The sequence below is a fragment of the Caloenas nicobarica genome, chromosome 18 (assembly GCF_036013445.1).
Source record: "Caloenas nicobarica isolate bCalNic1 chromosome 18, bCalNic1.hap1, whole genome shotgun sequence".
Taxonomy (NCBI): domain Eukaryota; kingdom Metazoa; phylum Chordata; class Aves; order Columbiformes; family Columbidae; genus Caloenas; species Caloenas nicobarica.
The window spans coordinates 5,564,028-5,576,126 of record NC_088262.1 but is presented as its reverse complement, the minus strand read 5'-3'; the positions used below and the strand labels follow the sequence as shown (position 1 = coordinate 5,576,126).

At 50.0% G+C, this 12,099-nt stretch overlaps 1 protein-coding gene across 1 annotated transcript in view; it reads right to left on the bottom strand.

Annotated features, from left to right (window-relative positions):
* Nucleotides 1–12,099, bottom strand: part of CACNA1G (calcium voltage-gated channel subunit alpha1 G) — a 139,757-nt gene that overhangs the window by 80,837 nt on the left and 46,821 nt on the right. Inside the window, exons 4-8 of the mRNA XM_065648103.1 lie at nucleotides 8,653–8,750; nucleotides 6,431–6,590; nucleotides 4,055–4,346; nucleotides 3,461–3,553; nucleotides 999–1,809 (exon numbers count right to left, since the gene is read on the bottom strand). Of these exons, the coding sequence (XP_065504175.1) occupies nucleotides 999–1,809; nucleotides 3,461–3,553; nucleotides 4,055–4,346; nucleotides 6,431–6,590; nucleotides 8,653–8,750 (1,454 nt within the window). The remainder of the gene's footprint in view (nucleotides 1–998; nucleotides 1,810–3,460; nucleotides 3,554–4,054; nucleotides 4,347–6,430; nucleotides 6,591–8,652; nucleotides 8,751–12,099) is intronic.

Genomic DNA, 12,099 nt, shown 5'->3' with positions numbered 1-12,099 from the left:
CTGACTCATGCCCAGCAGAATGCAGGAGTATGAATGAAAACTCAGTGCTAAACCAACTCAGAGCCCAGCTCTGTGTATTCATTATCTGGGCAGCTCTGGGCTGGGGACAGGACTTGGGCTCTTCCCTGCACAGCTCCTGGCTGGAAAGGTCACTGCCACTGTGGTAGGGTAGGAAAGGCATTGACCACGCAGGAGAGCTTTGCCAGAAATGATTCTTGGAGACCGAGAGGTTTTGGATTAGACTGGGTTGAGCTCCCAGACCTCAGGATGGGGAGGAGGAAAGAGCATCTTGTGAGGAAAGTATGAAACCCCCGATCCAGGAAAGCTACATTTGGTGTCTGGCTCTGTTACGGGCTTCATGAGCAAATCACAGGTTTTTAATACTCAGCACCTGCGATTGCCATTGAGCACTCGTGCAAAGAAGACACTACCTTCCTGAGTCTTGTGTCTTGTGGGGAGCAGAGCTACACAGTGCTCAGGGATGTGCTGGGATGCTGATCTGGAAGGTGTCCGTGCCCAGGCTCTGTGACACGTGGTGGGCAAAGCAGCCACCTCCAGCCCCTGCATGTCAGCGATGAAAGGATGTGGAAATTTGCAAAGAGCTGGGCTGGGCTCCAGCTTTGCTGGGTGTCACTGAGCCCAGTTCTAGCTGATTTGGGGAGTGCAGGGATGTGGGGAGTGTTCCCTGTAACTGCAGAGTAAATCGGTTTCAGGAGGACATGGTGGTGGGAAAGAAAATGGGTTGATTGAAAACAGTAATTTCCCTTGGATTCTAGCAAGTCTAAAGTCTGGGAGGTTGAAACCTCTCTCCTAGTTTTGGCTATAAGATGCATTATGTAGGTCAGAAGATTCACACTGGTCTCACCTGGAAAGCCATCGCCTTTCTCTGTAACGTGAACTGAAAAGAACCCTGTAAAGATTCAGAAAGAGACAGAAATTAGGTTGTAGCTTGTATTTCTGCAAGACAACCCCAGAATGACACCCAGCCCCTGGCTCACCTGTGCTCTGGGTCTCCAGCAGCTTGTGCATGGTGCTGTATGGCCCGGGCGGGATGTTGAGGCTCGTCAAGGTGCTGCTCCCTGCCCCCACCGCCGCCTCCCCCACGTTCTTCTCTTTCAGCATCTCATGGGAGGTGCTGGGGTGCACCGTGGGGTACACCTTGCTGCCCACGATGTTCTTGGGGATCCCCTCTGGGCTAGGCAAGCCGAGGACCGGCTGTGGGAGGGATGAGCGGCAGCACACGGGCTCGAAGTGGCAGTCGGCGTGGTAGATGCTGTGGACGGACTCGGTGTTGCTGGATGCAGCGCTGGGGGCCCCATGGGGGTTCGGTGCTGAGGGGGGGAGCATCAGCCGGTTGGTCCCATTGTGGAGTGAGCTGGTCTCCACATCGCTGATCTCTGGGCTGGCATGGGGTGCCCGCAGGTTCCCATTGCCCAGGTGATAGTGGTGGTGGTGGTGGTGATGGTGGTGGATGAGGTGGTGCACAGAGGACCTCTTCCTGCTCCGGTGCTTCCCGGCGTGCCGGTCAGCCCCCGCCTTGCTCGCGGGGCTGGTGAGGAAGCCCATCCTCACGCCCACCACCCGGTAGACCTTCACAAGCTGCTTGCTGCCCTTACGGGCAATATAAACCAAGTACTTGAGGAGTTCGTCGTAGCAGCTGCCCGGCTCCGAAAAGCTGGCGAGGGTGCTGGCGTTGGACAAGTAGCGAACCCGCTGCTCCTTCATCAGCTGGCTCTCGCGCTGCTTCGTCTCGGAGAATTGTGTCGCTATCACCACCAGGCAGAGGTTGATCATAAAGAAGGAGCCCACCTAAGGGGACAGGAGCCATCAGCCACCTCAGGGTGGCCATGCCCACCCCATAGCCCTGCCTCAGCCCACACTCCAGATCAAGCACCAGGGGGCAAACCCCTGCCAGCCCCATCTCCTGCATCACCTGGTGGGGACCATCAGTGGGGACAACCAGTGGGGACCACCGAGGGGCTGACTCACCCCCCAGCCCCCACCCTGGGGACTCCCACGTCAGCGCTCCACAGAGGACGTCAGATCAAAGACAAGAGAAGATTATTTTGACAAAAAGCTTTTGCTCCTGTAAGATGGTGTTTTTCTCTCTCTGCAGACAGTGGTTGTAATTATCACAATTAGTGGCATTACGATGGATGCGCTGAGCCTTCCTGATAGGAGCTTTTTTTCCTGGCAGCGTGTGGGCAGATCCCTTTCCCTTGCTAACGGGATTTGCGGGTGACTGTTACGCAAGGGCATCAGCAGTCTGTACCCACAGCTTGGAGATTTTATTGCCAACCAGGTTTTCAATGAGGTTCTGCCTTATGCAGAGCCCAGGCTGGATCACAGGGAATTACTGACGTGCTAACAGGCTATCACACACCGCGAATGGTGCTCACACAGCATCTGGAAAAGTACGGCTCGCACTTTCCATCATTTCGGGGATGCTGAGAGCAAAGGATTGTTTCCTTTTTTGGGAGGCTAATAGATATAACTAGGAAAAGCATCATGGACAAAATGACCTCCTACCTTCTCATCAGGATTTGAGTCCTGGGTTGATGAGGAGCTGAAATTGCAACAATGGCCTAATGGACAACGTGCAGCTATTTTGCTGGACTTAGTCCAATTAGACAGCGAGAAAGGGACTCATCTCACTTATCTCAGCTACATCTGAGTGAGGCACCTAATGACCCTTTAGAGTCAAGAGAGAAATAGGCACATCAAGTCTGCAATGCATCTAATTTATTTTGGATGTCTACCTTCAGAGGAGATGAATCACCCCCTTAAAGCACCTATTTTTCTCCCTTGACGATACAGGGAGTCTAGACAACGAGCTCAGCCAGTCACCGTAGACAATTCTGCTTCCACAGATGAAGCCCATCGTGGAGCCCACCCCACAGAAACTCTTTGTTGGCTCCTTTGTGGGTGGTCTCGGATGATGCTGTGAAATGTGGGTGGGCTGTGGGCAGTAATCTCTTCCCTCCTTTCTTCATGTGCTTTTCTGAAGTTTGGGACTGTTTTCCCAAAATGTCCCCTCTGCACCAAGGACCCAGCCAGCTGCGTTCTTCAATCTGGGGGAATTTCTGGGCAGCCTCCTCCCCTTCCAGAGCTCATAACCTGACCAGGGGAAATTTGCTTAATTTTAAACTTAAATTCAAGGTGGCAACTAAGAGAGAGGACCTTGGACCACAAGGAGAGAAGCAACAGCAGACAGAAGTGTATCTACCATAGCTTAAGCACATATTTCTTTCCTTCGTGGTTGCAGCAAAATACAGCTGCAATAAAATGCCATAGTGAAGCTGCTTGTCTTCCAGCAGGCTGGTTTCTATTTCAGCTATTATATATTATACATTATATATTGCATATTATTATGTATTATCTGCCCTGTTCCTCTGGGTCAGTCAACTCTGCTCTATCCAAATGCCAGGAGGATCCCCCATGTTCCCCTAGGGCCACTCACAATGATCAGGAGGATGAAGTAGATGAAGTTGTAGAAGGAGTGTGCATCCATGACAAAGTACATGATGTCCACCCAGCCTTCCAGGGTGATGACCTGGTGGAGATAGGAATGGAAAATGAACCCATCAAGGCTCCGTTACAACACCAAGGGCACAAGCAACGTTTCTCCTGGCTGGGTCATTTCTGACACCCCATAGCTGGTCTTGGTGCAGTACGAGACAGTGAGGAACCAAATCTTGCTCCTACCAACACCGATACCCACATTACCAGCTGCCCAGGCTGAGTCCAGCCCTTCTTTTCCAGCTGGACCTAATGCCCACTACTGCCTTTTCCAGAGGGAAGAGCAGTATCAAGGTTTTGCTTCACATCTCACTGCACACACAGGGTTTGGAGACTTGGGTTTTGTCCATGCATGTGAGATGGAGGCATCTTCAAAGCAGGCATCAAATTGTATCCCTGACATTTTGAGCACCTGTGCACTGCTATATAAATGCTTGCAAGTGCAAAACAGCCCCCAGGAGTGCGATTACACGGCCCCTGGGAACATGTTGTGGGGCACAATCAGCCCTTCGCCCAGTTTGCAGACAGGGCTCACCTGAAATATCGCGATCCAGGCATAGCCGATGTTATCAAAGTTGATGGCTCCCTTGAAGGGGTTGTGCTCACCGGCAGAGCAGTTGGTGTAATACTGGTTCCAATTAACACAGGATGTATTGGTGGTGTCGTTGTAAGAATAATAATCCAGGGTGCATTCGAGACCCTCTTCCCTCCGTGTTGGGATGCTCCGGCAGTAGCGCATCCCATTCTCCCGGGGCTGGGAGCAGATGAAAGGGTTCTCATCTTCATTCTCTGTCTGGTAGTATCGCTCCAAATCCACCGTGTAGGGGCTGAAAGAGTCCAGACGGGGCTGGGGTTTGCACACTGTTTGCAGGCAATCTGGCAAGGTAACAGCTGCAACAGCAAAATCTGACATCTGTTATTCTGGATGTTAAAGCTGTTTTTTGGTTTTGTTTGGGTTTTGTTTGTTTGGTTTTGGTTTTGTCTTTTTAAAGGGATCCCCTTGGACTTTCTGCAGCCCCGCTGGGGTGATGATGTCCCTAACTGGGTTTTGGAAACTGAGGCAGCACACTCGGCCACTCAACAACCTCTCCGATGACATTACTAGGAGTCACTCCATCTGGAAATGTTCAGGGTTTGACTTTAGGGGACCAAGAGCAGGGTTCAGCCCTGAAGGTCTTCTCTGAAATGGCTTTGCAGCAGTAAGATGGAAATGACTCAGTTTAAGCTCCTGTAATCTCCTGTCCTCCTGGAGATGCTGAGAATGGCTCGAGGAGACTCTAGGTACAAGGACCTCCCAAGCTTGCTAAAAAACAGAGGCAGGGCCTTCATCTGCATTTTGCAGTGGCTGTTCAGCCCATAGATAAGCTCTAAATTTCCTCTGAGGGCAGCCTTACCGCAACAAACCAGGCAAAAATACTCTTCAGGGAGATGAAAAAACCCATGGCCAGCCAGAAACTGGCTTCTTGCTCTGCACACAGCTACCTCCTTAATGCTGCCAGGACTCCCACTAAAGCTCGCAAAGATATTTTTAAGCCTAGTTCAGCCCAGTTAATTCCTGCAGAATCGCCTTTAATACCCTTCGAAGCTTATCTAAACTCTGGAATTCTGGCTCACTGAAACGGCACCCAAACCCGTGGCTCTATCGGCTTTACTCGGTGGTGCAGCAGTCCCTGTGCTCCGCTGCCACTTACGGAACAGGGACGTGCCCTGGGAATGACTCTCCCAAGTGCCCTTTGAGGGCAGGACCTTACAGCAGCCTCCAGTACCTAAAGGGACCTACAAGAAGGCTGGAGAAGGATTTTTTACGAAGGCAGGTAGTGATAGGACGAGGGGTAGTGGTTTCAAAGTGAAAGAGAGTAGATTTAGATTAGATATAAGGAAGAAATTGTTCCCCATGCAGGTGGTGAGACACTGGAACAGGCTGCCCAGAGAAGCTGTGGATGCCCCATCCCTGAAAGTGGTCACAGCCAGAATGGATGGAGCTTCAACAACCTGGTCTGGTGGAAGGTGTCCCTGCTCATGGCAGGGGGGGTTGGAACTAGGTGATCTTTAAGGTTCCTTCAACCTAAATCATTCTATGATTCTATGATCTACAAGAGGGGTGGCAATTGATTAGGAGATGTGTGGGAGAGGATAAAATCCTGGAGCGCTGGATCTTGGTGGAGCATCCATCAAGGGCTTGCAGAGATCTGCCTTTCTCCTACCATTCACACGGAGGGAAGTGGTGGAGAAAAGCAGGTAGGTAGGAGAACAGGTATGGAAATCCTGGTCTGAAAGAAACATCTACCCGATATTTCAACCAGTGTTAAAATATTCCTACATTTGGCAAGCTGACTGGCCAGGAAACTGGGTGCTACAAAACCCCATTTGATCACAATTGTCCTCTGGACCTTAAAATCCGGGGGTCTATGAAAAATAACAGTTTGGAACAGGGACTATCTCTTGCTCTGAGACTGAAAAGGGTCTAGCATCCTGAAATGTGTGGTAGCTCCATCAGCCTCCACTGGGGTTCGGGTGGGACTATAAATACCATATCAATAAACATCACCAGCTGCTGAACGGGATTCAGACCTCAACGTCTTGACAAATGCAGAAAAGGTCGCATGTTAATGAAATGCTGAATTCAGACAGCCTGAACTCATTCTCAGGTTTTTTTTGGAGACTCTTATCAATCAGAGAGTCTCCCAAGTGCCAGCTGAGGGTTACGGACAGCCCTGCAAGACTCAAATGACAAATTGTCCCAGCTCGCTCTGTTCCAGCCGTGCATGCCTGGGCAGGAGCTGTGGTGGCATTTAGAAGCAGAGAGCATTGACAGAAGGACCAGGGCTTTCTGATGGAGCACATCCTAGTCTCCTGGAGGGACAGACTGGCCCAAGTTAGAGAGACACTTCTGCTGCCCGCACAGACTCACATGCTGAAGTTCTCGGGGAGGAAGCAGCGGTTCCTGAGCAAACCTGCCCACAGCTGGACTCCCACGATGCCAAAGATGAAGAAGACAAAGAAACAGAGGAGGAGGACGTTTCCCAGCATGGGCAGTGTGTCCAAAAGAAGCGTCACGAGGATGCGCATACCTGAGGCAAAGAGGAAAAGTCCAGGCTGAATTTTCTTATTTCAGCTACATCCTCCTGACCTTTTCCTTTCTGTCCATACTTTTCCTTGCAGTGACAGCCTCTGCCTTCCCAACCACTGTTGCTTGTCATCCACACGTGTCTTGCAAACTCCCACAGCCCCCCAGTCCCCTCTGGTTCCCCCCCTCCATCCATGCCCTGCTCCTCTCCCTTCATTCCCCATCTCAAGTCCTCTTCTCCTCCTAACATTTTCCAGCAACTATATGTCTCCTTTCTTCCCTGAGACCAAACTCCGACATTCTCCCTTGCCCAGTCATATTTCCTTCCCCACTCCATATATATTAAAATTCCCTTCTCTTCCTAATTCCCCACATCTACCCTAAATCCCCTCTCTTCCTTAAACTACCCAACTCTCTCTGGCAGTTAATTCTCACAAGTTCGGGAACAGCCAGTTCTGCAACAAAGACAAATTGATGGTGACTTCAACTTGACATTTACACACACAAAAAAATTGATTTTGTCTGACGTCTCTGTAATATTGTGCTCATCTCTTACTCTCCTTCTTCCCCGTTTTCTGCATTCTCTCACTCGCTTATATTGATTTTCATTTAAAGAAAGCTTTACTGTTGCGCCCTTTACTTTGATACTTCAAGAAGACTTTTTCCCCCTCTTCCTGATGCTGTCACCTCCTTCATCAGGGTTTTTCTTCTAGTCCTCTGCAGGGGAACAACTACCTTGCACCAACTACTAATTAACTGAAATGACTTTCTGTGGTTACTGCATTTATCATCATACAAAACTCTCTTTTTTCTTTTCTCACCTTACATTTCTATCCCATTGTAACACCATTGCAGAGAAGCCAAGATAAATTGCCCAGGATTTCAAAATACATTAAGTGAATTACATCCCCAGTTAAGACAGTGGCAGATAAATTCAGCCATCCATCAGTTCAGCAGTGGGGACAAAAAAACACATTGCAAACAGGATTCTGAAGCTACCATAATGATTGAAACAGCAGCAGCAGCAAAGCCAAATTAAGTTCAATAGTCAGGATCAGAAAAATAAATAGAGCCCAGGCACCTCCAGCATTGGCTGACGGAACTGAAGCTGATTAGCTCTCTTCAAGGCATCGGCTAGTTCAGAGAGAGGAGTTTGGACTTGGGTTTTATTTGTCTAAAATAATGTTGGGTTCAACACCCAGGACTGTAGGACCAGGAAAAGGACATTTCTGGTGCAGTTGTACGTACACGTATCACACCCCATCCATACAGCATCTCAGAGGGATGGAGATTGGTGCCACTCGCAGCGCTTGGGGCTCTGCCCAGCATGGCAGGAACGGCTCCCGGGGCACATGGGTCATGTTTCCGATGGCCAATGTCCCTCCGAGCACAGGGCTGGGTTGCCATTGCCTGCTGGGATGCAGGCGCAGGCAATGCCACCCATTGCTGCTCAAGGGGGGTCAGAGATCCTCATGTGTGACCTGATAAACCGGCACTGAACAGCCACCTCCCAGCCCACCCAGGCTTGCTTGGGAGGTGTTGGGGATTTTGGCTGTACAGACCAGCTCTGGGGAGCAGAGCAAGATATGCTCCAAGAAGAGACTCCTCAGCATCTCCTGGGGAGCTGTCTCCAGGGACAACAAGATTTCCTTGCCTCAGTTTCTCCAAGAAAGTTTGGAGTAGTGCAGGGAGGGTGGGAGCAGTGTGGCTCAGACCCCTGGCCGTGCTGCCTTGCAAAGGCTTTTGGCTCAGTCATTCCCTATCACCTGCATCTCTTCACCTTAGCAGCCTCCTAAGACCCTCTTCAGATGAGAAAGAAAGGAGTGTTGAGACAGTCCTGAGTATCTTATTGACTGGTAGCTTGCCTATGATGCTAGAAGTGTCAAAAAGAACATTATTTAAAGTAGGCATTGGAAACCAGAGAGTGGTGGTAGGACCTAGCACTACCAGGCTTGGATGAACGTTGGAGCAATGTAAGACAGGAAGCATCTGTGTTTGCTCTTCCTCCTTTGGGGCACAGATATAAAGAACTTGCATCAACCAGGAGGAATAAGGATCCAACTTACTGGGGACTCTGTTAATGGCCCTGAGTGGCCGCAGGACGCGGACGGTGCGGACGGCTGAGAAGCTGACATTCTGCAGGTCCAGGGAGTACTCCAGCATCCTGCGGAAGACACGAACATGGGGAGCGTCAAGGATCTTCTGGAGAAATGTTAAATTATCAAACACTATAAATCAAACCTTATATGCCAACCACTCACAGAGGGACTTGTTACTGCATCTCTCCCATCAGGAAAGTTTGCCAGAGGAATTAATTAAGGGTTGTTTGCGTATCAGAGTAAAGTCAATGAGCGAGAACACGACACACCAGCTCACACAGCCACAGATCTTCTCTCTGTTATCTGCTTTGGTTACTGGTTTTGCACAGATCCGGTGCAGAAGCTTCCAAAAGCCCCTGCACACTCCGGGAGGGCGATTTCCAGACACAGCCTTGTTTTTAACAATTGTACAGATACTTCAACAAATCTGTGTTCACTGTGCTGAGCACCAGCACAACCTTGAAAAGCTGAGGAGCATCCCTGGTGCAGAACCTTTCTGCAGGGCACAGGCAGTGTGGAACACGGGACACTGAGCTCTGCGAGCTCTACCCAGCAGAGACCGTTGGCAGGTGGGATTCAGGTTGTGGGCAAGCACGCAAATCAAAACACATGACACTCACAGATACCAAATGCAGCAAACACGGACCAAGGAACCTTGCGGTGTTCCTGCGCTGTGCCCGGTGGGGTTATTCCACAGCTCAGGACACCAAGGTACAACCTGCACATGGTTTAGTCTGAGGATGCACCAGGACTGCTGCAAGTCCCTGGGTCCCCCAGTGCCATCTCACTCTGCTCTGGAACCTTTGCTCAAGCACAGCGGGGCCATCGGTCACATCTTCACCAGGACTTTGCTCTCCAGCCGTGGGAAAACACAAGATCTCTGCCCAAAACCATTATTGAAGAGGCAGAGCCAGGCAAAGGCAAGGAAAAGGACCACGAGGCTCCCCACACAGCCAGGCGCCTGCTGCCACAGTCAACCACAGGATATTAATCTCTTCCAAAAATTATCAAGTTCTACCTCAAAGCTAGTTGGGTGGTTCCCTCCCTCCAGCTTTGATGGTTAGAAGCTTAACTTCCAGCCTAAATTTATTCAGGACAAGCTTATATGCATTTGTTCTTATGGCAGCACAGTCCTTTAGGTGCTCTTTGTTACTGGTGTTTACCCATCTGATGGATTCACAGAAGACAAATCCCATCTCCTTCCTCTCAGCCTTCATTTTGTGAAACCAAACAAACCCAGCTCTTCCAGCCCCACCTTGCAGACAGGCTCTCTGCTTCCCAGTCACAACCTTTTTCCACGCCTGCCCTGGCCTGAATTAATCAGACCTGATTAGACATCGAACTTCTGGAGGAGGCTTTGCCAGCACCCTGCACAAAGGCATCAGTGCTGCACACGGGAGGTTTCTGCTCCTGCTGTGATCAGCCAAACCCCCTCTCCTCCCTCACTGACATCAGCAGGTGAGGAACACCCGGGGTGTAGAAGACCTTCTCTTTCCAAATACACAACTTCATTCTTGATGCAGCGACACTTTATCCCACTTCTCTTGATAGGCTCTAGTGAGGATGATGATGATCAAACCATATCTAAGATCAAAATAACCTCAACATATTCCCCCATATTTAGCTGACACCCACAGCCACGGGGCAGACCCGGGATGCGAACGCTGGACAGACACATACGGATGCTACGAGTTTGTTCTCATTGTCTGAGCACAGAGGAAGGCAGCGTGTCCACCAAAGCCCACCTGGCCCCAGGAACAACACCAGCCCCTTCCTCGGTGCAGGACTCACCACACTGAGTGAGCTTTAGCTCCAGTAAGGAGAAGGGCAATAATTTCCCTGGAATTTATTGGTGCTGAAGTTTCACTCACTGTTTGAAAATAAGATTTTTGTATGGTTTACCTGATTCAGGTAAAAAGCCCACGTCAAACATGCAGCTTTTCTTCCATCTGTTATTAAAATAGAGGCTACCAGCAAACTTCAGGGCAGCATATGGTTATTTGCACCAAGACAAATCATTTTCTGATTAATGACAGCCCTAGACTAACTTCCAGAGCTGCGTGTGCTTGTAAGCTGCAAAGGGCACACTGTAAAATGCATTTGGATTAAATATGTTAAAGAACAATTACAATACCACATTAAAAAAAAAAAAAACAAACCACCCACTAGCTTGAGCAAACACTTTAGCACCAAGACCTCTCTCTACCTCTGCTGCCAGACATCTCCACCAGCGCCGGCATTATAAGAGCACAAGCTCAGCCCCAGACCTAAACTACAGGATTCTCACGTTGCTGATAAATAACAGCTCAAGAGCCTTGAGAGAATCCAGTATTGGGGGCGGAAACATGGGTAAAAAGTCACTAAAGAGCAAGTCCAATGAGAATCCCACCACCTCCCAGCTCAAAGGTCACTTCCCAAGGCAAGGGGACGCACAGGAGGAATCAATCTACATCCCTGGCAAGGGGAGATAGCCAGGGAGCGTGAACGTCAGGATGTCACCAACTGGCAAGGTGACAGGTGCATTTACCAGCATATATAACATTTACGCATTGAAAATCTGCAGTGCAAAAAGCCCCCAATGAAGCTTCAACTCAAATGTCATTTCTGTTCAAACAGGAAAGCGCGATGCCTGTCACAAACCTGAGTGCCCGAACAAGTTAAAGGCTCAGAAAAATACTCAGCATTAAATAGGATGGATTCATGGCAAATGCTGAGAGTCGCCAGAGTGATCAGCAACCCCCAGTCGCTGGAGTTATTCAGGAGGAGAGCGGAAATATTTAAGTCTTTCTAAGAATAAAAGTGGAGCATCTGCAAAGCCAGACGTAGCACGGGCTGGTGGTGGGATGCAGAGAGAGAGCTGATGCAAACCTTTGGCAAACACTCCTCCAAGAGGGAAACTCCCAGGACTCAGCAGACAGACAGACGTGAGGGATGGCTCAGGATGGACCAGGCATCCAAAATTCATCCCTGTTCTGCCCAGAGATAGCAAGACTCAGAGCACGCTGGTCTTTCTTTCATATAAAACCCAAGGCATTGGGAAGGATCTTGTCAGCGTGGTGTCAGGCAGCAGCCCTGCCTGTGGCAAAGGGCTCGCAGAAGTGATGCTCAGGAGCATCACAGAAGGGGTTGAAGGGGCTCCCCTCACCCAGCGAGCCTCTAAGAGAGCACAGAAACACTGGCAAACCTCTTCCCACACTTACCCGGCATCATCACTCCAACCCACCCTGCTCCCGTCCCCGGGATTACTCCAGCTCAGGAAGCAGAAGATGCTGTGAAAACCCATAAAAGCTGTGGAGTTTGTGCTGAGGGAGCTTTCCAACGAAATCTTGAGCTCTCCCCTTTCACAGCTGGCTGCCAGGGATGCCGTACAGCCAGGGGATGTGACCAAGGTCGCGTAAGGAACCAGTGGCGGAG